We start from the raw sequence: 14,265 nt of genomic DNA, 5'->3' as shown, positions 1-14,265 counted from the left end.
TTGGGTCTGCTTTTCCGTTAGAAATTCCATTAGGTCCAAAAATCATCAAGTCCTGTTGTTTCCTATGTGGCTGGTTAGCGAAGGTAGAAAACGGGACAATTCTCCCTGTTGGGCTGTTTTAAAAACATGTTTTAGAAATATGGTAAAGTTCCTGGTTTAAGGAAAGTATCCTCATTTTGATTTCTAGAAACAACATTAAGTATTTGAAAGTATTAAGTATTTGACAGGCAGTCGATTAGCGGAGAAGTAGTCGTTTGTGTTGGCAGTAGACGACAGGACTTGCTATGATGAGTTTAAATTATGGACAGAAAGATACCAGCTGGAAATTAGGAACTTTGTTTTTTCAGTAAGAGTTTTTTTACAGTAACTGAGAAATTATTAATGCCCCGCCCCCGGAATGCCCGGCCATGCCCCCGTCATGCCCCACCCAGCCCCATTGGCACTACGCCACTGTTTGAATCCCACCACCGTGGGAACCTGTTACTAAAATTTTTGGATCCCACCACTTTACAGGTGGACTGTATGTTAAATATGAGCAGCCAGTGAGATGCAGCAACAGCAAAAAAGGCGAATGCGATCTTGGGGTGTATCAACAGAGGTCATGATTGCAAGAGGTCATGGCCAATAAGGGAAAAAAGGGATAAGGAGTTCATAAGGTGCCTTGAATCTCCTTACAGGAGAGAAAGGTGAGGTATCCATCCAAATTCTTCTTGTTGTTGAATGGAAGGGAGAAGGGCTGTGGTGCCAGTTTGAAGCCGACGGCCAGCCGTTCTGCATCAGAGAGAATGCTCTTTCCCTCCCTTCCCCAAGTCAGTAAATAAATAAATCCAAGCTGAAGGCAAAGAGATGTCAACGTGCTTCCTGGCACAGCCTCCTGCTCTGCCAGTGCTCGAGGGTTTCATGCAGCAGCGTGCCACAGAACTACTGCGTGTATCGCCGTCAGCCTCTGTTTATTCTTTGAAAGCGGCACCCCCGAGGGAGCCGGCTGAATAGATGCCACCCTGCCTGGCGAAAGCGACATCTGGCATTTCGGATCAGGTGTGGCACGGCAGAGGCTTTTGACTCCCGGTTCCAAAGCACAGCGCCTTTCCTGTCGTTCCAACGGCGTGCATCCGCAGCTGCTCTGGATTCCTGCAAATTAAAGATTGGGGCTTCGTTGCATATCTTTTGTGGAACAAACGCAAAAATCCATCTGTTTCTTTTGAGATTGTCTGGGTTCTTGTGGCTGCGGCAGCCTCCAAGCGGTCTTAAATACCGCTGTCCCTTCCACATTGTTGCATTTAGACATCAGAGAATAATATTTTACACTTCCTCCAGGCACTAGAACCGTGGTGGTGAACCTTTGGCACTCCCCACCCCCCCCCCCCCCCCCCCCCCCCCCCCCCCCCCCCCCCCCTCCCCCCACCCCCCCCCCCCCCCTCCCCCCCCCCCCCCCCCCCCCCCTTCCCCCCCCCCCCCCCCCCCCCCCCCCCCCCCTCCGCTCCCCCCCCCTCCCCCGCCCCCCCCCCCCCCCCCCCCCCCCCCCCGCGGCCCCCTCCCCTTCTCCGCCCGCCCCCCCCCCCCCCCCCCCCCCCCCCCCCCCACCCCCCCCCCCCCCCACCCCCCCCCCCCCCCACCCCCCCCCCCCCCCACCCCCCCCCCCCCCCACCCCCCCCCCCCCCCACCCCCCCCCCCCCCCACCCCCCCCCCCCCCCACCCCCCCCCCCCCCCACCCCCCCCCCCCCCCACCCCCCCCCCCCTCCACCCCCCCCCCCCCCTCTTCTTCTTCTTCTTCTTCTTCTTCTTCTTCTTCTTCTTCTTCTTCTCCTTCTTCTCCTTCTTCTCCTTCTCCTTCTTCTTCTCATAATGTTCACAGCTGAGAAAGAACTTGGAGCAGAGAGTGGTAGTGTAGTGTAATGGGCAGAGTGCTCGACTCGGCATGGGGAGACTTGGATTCAAATTCTTGTTTGCCATAAAATTCACTTTTTCCCCCCTGGCCCAGTGTTCCAATGTGGGGTGCTATAGGCCTGTAATTCCCCAACTCCATCCCCTCTAATGGAAGTATGCACTGAAGTAGGTCAAGAGGAACAAATCTTTTGCCTTCATTCCTGTGGCTTCTGCAGGAAGCTTAACTGATGCCGGGAAAGGGACAGAGACACATCTTAATACCTCTCTTCTCTACAGAGGCAGCATGTTTGGAGAGGGGAGGAAAAGACGTCTCACTTGACCTCTTCCCCCCACACTAAGGTGACCAGACGTCCCACTTTTGGCGGGACAGTCCCGCTTTTGAGCAATTTGTCCCGCGTCCCGCGGGGTTGTTTAATTCTCCCGATTTTTGGAAGGCTGCCACACTGCCTTCTGGGGCGCTCCCCTTTTCCCATCCTGTCACAGGGCAGGGAAATGGGGAGCGCCCCAAAAGGCAGTGAGCTCCTGCAGCCGCGCGCGCGCACGCGCGCACGTCCCGTGTCTAAACCTTGAAAATCTGGTCACCTTACCCAACACCAGTTACTATACAGGTGACATCTTCTACTCAAAAAAGCATAGAGATATTTTTTAAGCCCGAGATTAACCTGTTGAATTTTTACCTGTTTAGTGCTGGAAGCACAGGAGCTCTGTAGGGGAGTTGAGGCGCCTCTACTCTCCTTCCATGGCATCGGGAGAAAGCGTGGTAAAGTGGTTAAGAGCAGGAGGACTCTAATCTGGTGAACTGGACTTGAACTGGACCTGCTCCTCCACATGCTGGTTGACTGTGGACTAGTCACAGTCCTCTCCAAACTCTCTCAGCCCCACCCAGAGGTGGGATCTAACCAGTTCTAATTTTTTCTGAGTTCCAAGAAGGGGTTACTAAAGCAACCTCCCTGCCCAATAGGGCCTGGAGGTGCGTGTGTGCGGCGGCGCCGCTGCTTGAATCCCACCACCATCGGAACCTGTTATTAAAATTTTTGGATCCCATCTCTGGCCCCACCCCTCTCACAAGCTATCTGTTGTGTGCAGTGGTGGGATCCAGACATTTTAGTAACAGGTTCCCATGGTGGTGGGATTCAAGCTGTGGCGTAGCGCCAATGGGGCTGGGCGGGGCATGATGGGGGCGTGGCCAGGCATTCTGGGGGCCAGGCATTCCTGGGCGGGGCTGTGGCAAGGACGCAGCCACTGCGCCGGTCCTTGGGCGGGAAACGAATGCACGCAGGCGCAGGCTGCCACGCATGCCGGTGCACCTCCTGCTAGACTGCTTCAAGTTCTGTGCGCTACTGCTGAGAGGAGGGGCGTAACTAAGGCAAAAATCACGTGGGAAAATCACCACTTAGTAACCCCCTCTCGGCATACACAAATAATTAGAAACCTACTCTCGGGAACCTGTGAGAACCTGCTGGATCCCACCTCTGGTTGTGGGGAGAGGAAGGGAAAAGGAGTTTGTCAGCTGCCCTGAGACTCCTTACAGGAGAGAAAAGTGAGGTATAAATCAAAGCTCTTCTCTTCTTCTGATTTGATGAGGGACAATAAACTAAGGATATTCATTGGGCACTGGCACTTTTCTCCAGTAGCACCTTGGGCTACTGGCTATGCTTTCAAGAGTCACACACATGAACTTGCACATGAAGCTGTCTTCAACCAAATAAGACCATTGGTCCTCCTGGATCAGTGTTGCCTACTCTGACGGGCAGCCACTCTTCAAGGTCTCAGGCTGAAGTCCTTCAGGTCACCTCTTGCCAGATGATGTAGGTCCAAGTGGGTTTTGTTTTGCTTTGTTTACAAAATGAGGCAACTGACTGGTGATGCCTTGTTTGGTTTTGTTAAAATGACCTGTGTAGCATTGAATGTTGCTTAAAGCCATGTCATATGTATGCCCCATATTGCCAGACTGTTGTCTTGTTACGTTGTTGTGTTTTGAGAGCCAGCGTGGTGTTGTGGTTAAGAGCAGGTGGATTCTAATCTGGAGAACTGGGTGTGATTCCCCACTCCTCCACCTGAGTGGCTGAGGCTTATCTGGCGAACCAGATGTGTTTCCACACTCCTACATTCCTGCTGGGTGACCTTGGGCTAGTCACAGTTCTTCGGAACTCTCTCAGCCCCATCCACCTCATAGGGTGTTTGTTGTGATGGGGAGGGAAGGGAAAGGAGATTGTAAGCCACCCTGTGTCTCCTTACAGGAGAGAAAGGTGGGGTATAAATCCAAATTCTTCTTCTTCTGCTACTGTAGTTTATATAGAATCATAGAGTTGGAAGAGACCACAAGGGCCATCAAGTCAAACCCCCTGCAATGCAGAAAGACATAATGCAGCATTCTGGTTAAAAACAAACAAAAACCCTGCAGAGTAAACGGGTGCCTTATTCACCTTCCCCTGCCATTTTTTCTCCCTAGCCAACGCACACTACAATTCCCGAAGCCAATCGCTGAGGTCCACAGATAACCGTAAGTGGGATGATGCGGATGAACTACAGCAATTCGGCTACCCTGCTCCTCAAATAGGTAAGAGGTTATCTGACATTTATCTGGGGCAGAAAGGGGGGACCAAAGCCTCTGTGTTAGATATGTATTGCTCAGATCTTATTCAGCCAGGGTCAAACTGAACATAACAGAGGTTGTATTGTCGAAGGCTTTCACGGCTGGAATCACTGGGGTGTTGTTGGGTTTGCAGGCTGTATGGCCGTGTTCCAGTAGCATTTTCTCCTGACATCCTCCTGACATCCTCCTGGATCAGCCACAGATGCAGGCGAAACGTCAGGAGAAAATGCTACTATAACACGGCCATACAGCCCAGAAACACAACAACACCCCATAACAAAGATTGTGGCTCTCCCATTGTTTAAAAAAATGTGGGGGAAGATGAGTTACACTTGAATGGGACACAGATTTTGGAGTAGGGATATGATTTGACTGGTAGAAATGCATACCTCCACTCTGTTAAGTTTTTAAGAGGGGAAATGGCAAGTATTTTGCTTATCTTCCTTTTTAAGAATTTCAGAGTCTGAGGTGAATTCCGCATGGGCCAAAAAAAAAAAAACCCACTGTGAAAACAGTTTGAAAATGGTGTAAAATGGTTTAAAACGGTTTTCACACTGTTTTCACACCACTGTTTTTGGCCCATGAGGGATCCGCCTTTGAGACTTAACAGAAACATTTCTTTTTTTAGCTGAAATGAGCAACCCAAGATCTCCTGAATTGTCTCATGAATATTGATCCAAAATTGTTCAATTTTTTTTGCAGTTCCACCACATATGGTCCTTTTTAAGACAGACTAGCCTCCTCAGAGTCTATTTTCAGCCCCATTTAGGGATTATGAAATAGGATTTTTGTCTGCTTTTTACCCAAACGAGTGAATTGTATACCCCAGAATGTTCAAGGTATGCTTACATCATTTTGGTTAACATACTCCAGTATATCTTGGTTAACATACTCCAGTATATCTTGAGTACAAGAACTGTGTGGAAATGGGATGTTTCAAGCCAGCGATGGTGCACCTTTTGGGCTTGGTGTGTCAAAAATTCGGAAAACGCCTAATTTGAATCTGCTGGTGTATCATCCCTCCACCCCCATCCTGAACAAAAGAGAAACATTCATTTACATATTCATTTTTAAAAAACAAAACAGTCCAATCATGTGCGGTGCTTTATATTACACAAAAAAAGTCTAACAATGACAACAATGACTCAAACTCAAACAGGGAGAAAAGCTGTGGTTGGCTTTTATTCATTCATTCATTCATTCATTCATTCATTAGATTTAGTATACCGCCCTATCCCCGGAGGGCTCAGGGCAGTGAACAATATAAAATATTACGTATAAAAACAAACATACAATTTAAAAACAGTTACATTCTAAAACCACGTCCCACGAAACCCATATACGACCCTCCCCATAAAGGAATAATGGGTCTTGTTGATTTTAAGGACCCCTGTAATCGGGGGGTGGGGGGTGGGGGGAGACAGAAGCACCGTCCGCATCAGCCTGGCGGAACAATTCGGTCTTACAGGCCCTGCGGAGCTCTCCAAGGTCCCGCAGGGCCCGGACAGCTGGTGGTAGAGTGAACACTAGTGCGTCCTGCAGAATATCATGGCATGTCACTTTTGACATGAGTGTCATAGGTTTGCCATCACTGTTTTAAGCAGTTAAAACTCAGAACGTTCGCCTTGGAGCGCAGTATTTTAGCACCAAGACACAAAAATTCACCTGAAGGGATATGGCAGATTTTAGGGCCTTCTTGCAGGCTTGAACCAGCCAGTGGAAGATTTCCAAAGACAGAGTAATGTGGTAGCTTGCTTACACAATGCAGCTCCATTGCTTAGGCCCCTTCCGCACATGCAGAATAATGCACTTTCAATCCACTTTGAATGCATTTTGCAGCTGGATTTTACTGTGCGGAATAGCAAGATCCACTTTCAAACAGTTGTGGAAGTGGAGGGAAAGTACATAATTCTGCATGTGCAGAAGGGGTCTCAGTCATGTGATAAGAACATAAGAACATAAGAACAAGCCTGCGGGATCAGACCAGAGTCCATCTAGTCCAGCACTCTGCTACTCGCAGTGGCCCACTAGGTGCCTTTGGGAGCTCACGTGCAGGAGGTGAAAGCAATGGCCTTCTGCTGCTGCTGCTCCTGAGCACCTGGTCTGCTAAGGCATTTGCAATCTCATATCAAAGAGGATCAAGATTGGGAGCCATAGATCGACTTCTCCATAAATCTGTCCTTTTTAAAGCTATCCAGGTGAGTGGCCATCACCACCTCCTGTGGCAGCATATTCCAAACACCAATCACACGTTGTGTGAAGAAGTGTTTCCTTTGATTAGTCCTAATTCTTCCCCCCAGCATTTTCAATGAATGCCCCCTGGTTCTAGTATTGTGAGAAAGAGAGAAAAATTTCTCTCTGTCAACATTTTCTACCCCATGCATAATTTTATAGACTTCAGTCATATCCCCCCTCAGACGTCTCCTCTCCAAACGAAAGAGTCCCAAACGCTGCAGCCTCTCATAAGGAAAGTGCTCCAGATAATAGTTGCGCAATGTATACAATCCAGGAAGTGGCCGAGTTGCTCCCGGTTCTCAGTCAGAAGGAAATGCCGGTTGCAAACGAGGATATTAGGAGCTATCTTCCCCTGATCGATTGAAGGTATGGGTGAGTCCACCGATATGATCCTTTTCACACATTACACGGCATCAAACCTGGGTTTGTGGCTGTGTATATATGAGGGGGAAGGGAGCGGCAACCCAACCCTACATGCCTAAATATGCTCCCACTCTTGCATTGTGTCTTTCAGTGTACACATAATACATGTAATGTGTGAACTGGAACTGTGGCAGAAGACAGACAAGACCCGTTTTCCTGTTGGAAATGAATGAATTTGAGTCAATGAATATTGTTAAAAAGAGCGCCTAAATTCATTCTCACAGAAGTTCAGATGAGAATATATACCAGAGAACTGGGAATACAGCGGCCTGAATTTGGCCAGCCTGAATTTAATGTAATCTCTTTCCTATGTTCAGTCTTAATTTCAGAGTCTGAGGTGGATTCCACATGGGCCAAAAAAACCCCAAAAACACCAGTGTGAAAACGGTTTGAAAATGGTGTAAAATGGTTTAAAACGGTTTTCACACTGTTTTCACACCACTGGTTTTGGCCCATGGGGGATCCGCCTTTGAGACTTAACAGAAATGTTTCCTTTTTTAGCTGAAATGAGTAACCCAAGACCTCCTGAACTGTCTCATGAATGTTGATCCAAAATTGTTCAATTTTTTTTGCAGTTCCACCACGTATGGCCATAATTCCTTTTCTCTTTCGAGCACCTCCAACACAGATTGGACCTATTTGGGTACACTTTGGCAAGCTTACTTGGGCAAAGATGCCACCAATCAAACATTTTTAAAAATATTTTCTCTGAGATTTATATTTTTAGAAAATTTCAAATTCTTACTCCATAGATAATCCCATTGGTCCAAATAAATATTTTTTTACCAATAGATTCTGCCCAAGTAATCAATTTTATATGTTACTGGAAAAAGTAGATCCTTTGTGATGTCCAAAGGGAGGGAAAAGCTATTCATGGTGGGAAATATATATATATATTTAACTTTGTACAAAATAAAACTTGATCAACTGCTTTTAATTGCTTTATTAGTTTGTGTATTTCCCAAACCTTTGTTACGGTTTTCTTTGCAGAAGGACGTAATTTGTGTTTCTTTTCTTACCAGTGTCTTGTGTAATACTGTGAATGATGCCATTGCTGTTAAGATGGTAGCCGGCCTTGGGAAGTCACGTTTCCGTGTGGAATTCCAAGAAAGGAATACAGAATATCTATGCTGTCCCCATTAGTCACGTCTGTGTGTATTTTGTGTCTATGTGCATTGTTCACATCCGAAACATAGACACCCACTGCCAAAATATCTAAACTGTCTGGCCCTTTTTTGGATGATGGAAACCCCAGCACGTTTGCTCAGCAGGATCCGATCCTGGGTGTCTTTTCATCCCCAAAAGTAAATAGTTGCACTCAGTTCTTTTTGCCGATTTTGGCAATATATACGCAGACACGCATTTGAGAAACTTAGCTGCTTGGTGGACTCCCACTTAAAAACATGGAAGGCATGCGTCTCAATGGACGGTAGACCTGGCCTCCGCAGTCCCAACGCTTTTCATTGGGAGTCCTCTGAGCAGTTAAGATTCTCATATGTGTATCTTCAAGTACAGCTCCTCCACTTTTTTTTAAAGGCGCCCAAGATCAGAAACTGCAGAACAAACCTCTTGGGGCCACCTTCAGCAAAAGGAGGCAGCGTGAATCCCTTCTGCAGCATGCAAAATGCCAGATACAAGTGGAGAGCGGAACTGACCAAGAGTTTTCTGGTTGTGCAAGAAAACTTCCTTCCTCTGACGCCTGGGCTGTTCAGAAAACAACTGAGAGGTGGCTTTTCTAAAGACGTCCCCAGGACGTCTCCTTTTGGGTGTGTGGAGTGAAATTAAGAAGTCACCTCTTTTTAAGATGTCCTCCCGAAGTCTTGTTTGTGCTGTGCAGAATGGACTTCTAACCTGCTTTGAGACTCCTTACAGGAGAGAAAAGTGGGATATGAATCCAAACTCCTCCTCCTCCTCCTCCTCCTCCTCCTCCTCCTCCTCCCAGCCTCATCTCTCTCATAACACTAGTGTATTTAGGGTGGGATAAGCCAGGGCATGAGCCCTAGGGGCTATTATTCTAGGGGTGGCCAGACCACCCCTTTACAAAGCAGGACGTCACTGCTGCCCCTTGGAGGGCTGGTCTACCCACCATGAAAAAGCAATGGAAGTCTACCAGCTCATCTAAATGGCAGGTAGACCAGGTCTCCAGAGATTTAGCATGGTTTTCAACCATGGGTAGATGAGGCTGCCGGAGAGCTGGTCTTCCAAGATGGGGAAGACCTGACGGATTTGGGGGGGGGGGCACAATTTCAGTGCTTGCCCTTCATGCCTTTTTTTGTAGATCTGCCTCACAGATTTATGGGAAGGAAGTCGGAAGGATCCATTACCATACATGTCATCCTCAGCTCCTTGGGGAGAGGATGGCATAAAAACCTAATCAATGAATACCGTTCACTCTAATGATTCTTGAGACCAGGCCAAAGGAACTGCACAGCTGGCAATACCTAGATCTTTAGCATTTAAGTGGTGCATAATTTAGGTCTTTAGCATTTAAGTGGTATATAATTTGGACTGTCTTAAATATAGTGCCCAACGTTATCCAGAACATGAGCCCGGCCTCTCCGTTTAATGCGCAGTTCAAGGACAGGGGTGGGTGGTGGCGAAGAAAAAAACATCAAAGTCATCGAAGGGGTGATGCAGTTTATTAAGCATCAGTAGTTCTCTTAACTCCAGGGGAGGGGCCATGACTGGGGCCCCTTCCGCACATGCAGAATAATGCCCTTTCAATCAACTTTTACAATTGTTTGGAAGTGGATTTTGCTGTTCCACACAGGAGCAGCAGTGGCGTAGGAGGTTAAGAGCATGTGTATCTAATCTGGAGGAACCGGGTTCGATTCCCTGCTCTGCTGCCTGAGCTGTGGAGGCTTATCTGGGGAATTCAGATTAGCCTGTACACTCCCACATACGCCAGCTGGGTGACCTTGGGCTAGGCACAGCTTTTCGGAGCTCTCTCAGCCCCACCTACCTCACAGGGTGTTTGTTGTGAGGGGGGAAGGGCAAGGAGATTGTAAGCCCCTTTGAGTCTCCTGCAGGAGAGAAAGGGGGGATATAAATCCAAACTCCTCCTCCTCCTCCTCCTCCTCCTCCTCCTCCTCCTTCTCCTTCTCCTTCTCCTTCTCCTTCTTCTCCTTCTTCTTCTTCTTCTTCTTCCTCCTCCTCCTCCTCCTCCTCCTCCTGTTCTTCTTCTTCTAAAATCCAGCTTCAACGTGCATTGAAAGTGGATTGAAAGTGCATTATTCTGCTTGTGCAGAAGGGGCCAAAGTGTCCCAAGCCATGCTTCGCAGTTGCACATAGACCAGCCCAGATTCAATCTCCGCCAGCTCCGTGTCGCAGGATCTTGGTACGCAAGGCTCCCTGGGATCTGGGCCAGAGACTTTGGAGAGCTGCTCGGAATTGGTTAGGCTTCGTCAGCTCCGTGTAAGGCAGCTTCGTCCCTTCTGAACCCCGACAGGTGATCCGGCTGCTGAGGAGTGGTCCCCCTGGAGCATGTGTTCGACCACCTGCGGGGAGGGCTGGCAGACTAGGACCAGATTCTGTGTCTCGTATTCCTACAGCACCCAATGCAGCGGGCCCCTCCGGGAGCAGCGGCAATGCAACAATTCCGCAGTCTGTCCAGGTGACGATCTCCCCTCCCCGTTCCCCCCTCATCCTTGAACACCACAACAGGGGGGCTGGGCATTACCTATGTTTCAAAACCCTACATCGAAGGTAAACCGGATTCCACGGCCAAGAGGCAATCTGCAGCTCGGGGGCCTTAAAAAGATATGTCCCGTTTCTCTTGCTACGAAGAATTTTTTCTGGCTTCTGGAAATAATTACTCTGTTTACTGGCCAATTTTAAGAACATAAGAACATAAGAACGAGCCAGCTGGATCAGACCAGAGTCCATCTAGTCCAGCTCTCTGCTACTCGCAGTGGCCCACCAGGTGCCTTTGGGAGCTCACGTGCAGGATGTGAAAGCAATGGCCTTCTGCGGCTGTTGCTCCCGAGCACCTGGACTGTTAAGGCATTTGCAATCTCAGATCAAAGAGGATCATAAGAACATAAGAACTAGCCTGCTGGATCAGACCAGAGTCCATCTAGTCCAGCACTCTGCTACTCACAGTGGCCCACCAGGTGCCTTTGGGAGCTCACAGGTAGTATGTGAAAGCAATGGCCTTCTGCGGCTGCTGCTGCTCCCGAACAATCTGAGATCAAGGAGGATCAAGATTGGTAGCCATAGATCGACTTCTCCTCCATCAATCTGTCCAAGCCCTTTTAAAACCTGCCCAGGTGAGTGGCCATCACCACCTCCTGTGGCAGCATATTCCAAACACCAATTTTGAACTTTATTTATTTATTTTTATTTTTATCTTTCGTTTCGTGACCCGCCCTTCTCCATAGGGCCTCAGTTCGGTGAACAGCAATAAATATAAACAACATAAATCACAACGATAAAAAAAGCATAAACAGCATAAGAGCGACATAACAACAGTTCCAAAAGATGGCGACAACCTAACCCACTTGGGCCGTTAGCAATGGCATTCAGTTTAGATTTAGACCTGGCTGGCTAGATGTAAAAGTCTGGTGGAACAGTTCTGTTTTATAGGCCCTGCGGAAACAGTTCAAGTCCTGCAGGGCCCTGATTTCCCTGGGGAGCCTGTTCCACCAGGTAGGGGCCAACGCTGTAAAGGCCCTGGCTCTCATATTGGCCAGCCGGATATCTTTAGGGCCAGGGACCACCAGCAAATTTTCCTCCGACGAGCATCCTCAGAGTTGTTTACAGTTCGCTTAAACCAGGGGTTCCCCAAAGTGGTGCTCAAGGGCACTGTGACAACCGCCCAAGCAATCAATTGGCCACTGGAGATCTTCCCAATACTGTCAGATGAGCACTTCAAAGCTAGCGCAATATGTTTACTTGTCTGTCATTCAGAAAAATAATTTTTAATCTGAACATGAATGTAGTAGACCTGTTTCCCGAACCTCAGCAACCCCTTTGTCTTGGAAAACCAACACAACCGCAGCTGAATATTTCCCAAAGATTCTGTCAGGCCTGCATGTTTGGGTGATTCCATGTCTGTGTGTCTGACGATGGGAAGGGAGAGACGTTAGCACGACTGCTCTTGTGGCCGTCAGTCCGGAGGTCAATGTTTTGTTCCCATCGTAACCGGTGGCTGTTATGATTATCGTTAGATCGTTCCCGTTTCCCTCTGTCTGCTCCATCCCGTTCAAGAGAAGGCAAAGCGGACGCCGGTTATGCTGTCCTCTGGAAAGGCCGTTGACTTTCTGTCCTTTGCTTTCAGTCCACGGGACGTGGGACGAGTGGTCCCCGTGGAGCCTCTGTTCTTCGACGTGCGGGCGAGGGTACAGGGACCGCACCCGCACCTGCAAGCCCCCTCAGTTCGGCGGCAATCCATGCGAAGGACCTGAGAAACAAACCAAATTCTGCAACATCGCCCTTTGCCCCGGTAAGTTGGCAACGAAACTTTCCCGCTGGTTCCCCAGTGGGTAATCTGTTTTTTTTTTCCCCAGGTGATAACCCATGCCAATTTGTTTTTAATTTTGGGAAATTACACCTGACATTCTCAATACAATTAATTCCTGAAGTTACTAGCCAGTTAAGTTCTATAAATCTGAAGTTTCCTTGCTTGTAGTTGGGGTCCATCCAGCTCGTACTTGCCTTCTCCGATGGACAGGAGCTCTCCATGGTCCTGAAAGAGAAAAAAATGTCTCCCCCTGTTCCCAAGATCCTTTCAATGGAGATGCTAGCGACTCTTCTTCTTCTATTGGTTTTCAAGCTCTTCAGGGGACCCTGGCCCCTTCCACACACACAAAATAATGCATTTTCAAACCACTTTCACAACTGTTTGCAAGTGGATTTTGCTATTCCACACAGCCTCAAAGAGCACTGAAAGCAGTTTGAAAGTGCATTATTTTGCATGTGCGGAATGAGCCCTTGGGTCACCCACTCACCCCAGGTCAATTCAACATTGTAAGGGCCAAATGAGAATGGGACTACAATGAATGCCACTCTGAGCCATTATAAGAAGATCAGGGTTTAAGAAGAAGAATCAAAGAAATAGAAGAAGAAGCAGAAGAAAAGGAGGAGGAGGAGTATGGATTTATACCCCTCCCTTGTCTCCTGTAAGGAAACTCAAGGTGGCTGACAAGTTCCTTTCCCTTCCTCTCCCCACAACAGATACCTGGTGGGTTAGGTGAGGCTGAGAAAGTTAGGAGAGAACTGTGCCTAGCCCAATGTCACCCAGCAGGAATGTAGGAGTGTGGAAACACATCTGGTTTACCAGATAAACCTCTGCCACTCAGGTGGAGGAGTGGGGAATCAAACCCGGTTCTCCAGATTAGAACCCACCTGCTCTTATCCACTGCACCACACTGGTTCTTAAAGAGTGCATTAACTTAGGGACCAATGATGGTGGGTCTTCTGGGATACAGATGCAGAGAAATTGGGGAGGGGAAGACTGAACCTTACCTCAGCACTGAGACTGACATATTACAGATTGTGGGAGGGATTTGACAAATGTGTTCTCCAAATAAAAGAAGAAGAGGAAGAAGAGTTTGGATTTGTATCCTCCCTTTCTCTCCTGTAGGAGACTCAAAGGGGCTTAAAATCTCCTTGCCCTTCCCCCCTCACAACAAACACCCTGTGAGCTGGGTGGGGCTGAGAGAGCTCCGAGAAGCTGTGACTAGCCCAAGGTCACCCAGCTGGCGTGTGTGGGAGTGTACAGGCTAATCTGAATTCCCCAGATAAGCCTCCACAGCTTTGGCGGCAGAGCAGGGAATCAAACCCGGTTCCTCCAGATTAGATACACGAGCTCTTAACCTCCTACGCCACTGCTGCAATCGAAAGGGAGAAACCCCATTGTTGCCCCCCCCAATCTCCAATTTGGTTTAACACATTTGCACTGGTGAGTACAAAGGTAATCTGCAACCCAGACAAATGCCGAATTTTGCGAGGAGCGCAAAAAAAGAACACAGCGGCAGCGATTCAGCTCCCGAGCGTCTTGCCGGTCCCCTCTGTTATTGCTTCTGGGATTTACACCCGCAAACAATGACAGCACACCGTTGCAGGCAGAATGCAGTGTTCGGTGTGCGGCAGGGCTAGTGGAGAACAATCGCTTGCTATAAAAG

General features: G+C 48.5%; 1 protein-coding gene across 1 annotated transcript in view; it reads left to right on the top strand.

Annotated features, from left to right (window-relative positions):
• Positions 1–14,265, top strand: part of LOC125439453 (adhesion G protein-coupled receptor B1-like) — a 218,845-nt gene that overhangs the window by 197,406 nt on the left and 7,174 nt on the right. Inside the window, exons 4-6 of the mRNA XM_048508556.1 lie at positions 4,340–4,447; positions 10,590–10,754; positions 12,420–12,584. Of these exons, the coding sequence (XP_048364513.1) occupies positions 4,340–4,447; positions 10,590–10,754; positions 12,420–12,584 (438 nt within the window). The remainder of the gene's footprint in view (positions 1–4,339; positions 4,448–10,589; positions 10,755–12,419; positions 12,585–14,265) is intronic.

The sequence above is a fragment of the Sphaerodactylus townsendi genome, linkage group LG09 (genome assembly GCF_021028975.2).
Source record: "Sphaerodactylus townsendi isolate TG3544 linkage group LG09, MPM_Stown_v2.3, whole genome shotgun sequence".
Lineage (NCBI taxonomy): Eukaryota > Metazoa > Chordata > Lepidosauria > Squamata > Sphaerodactylidae > Sphaerodactylus > Sphaerodactylus townsendi.
This window is presented reverse-complemented; position numbering and strand designations above follow the sequence as displayed.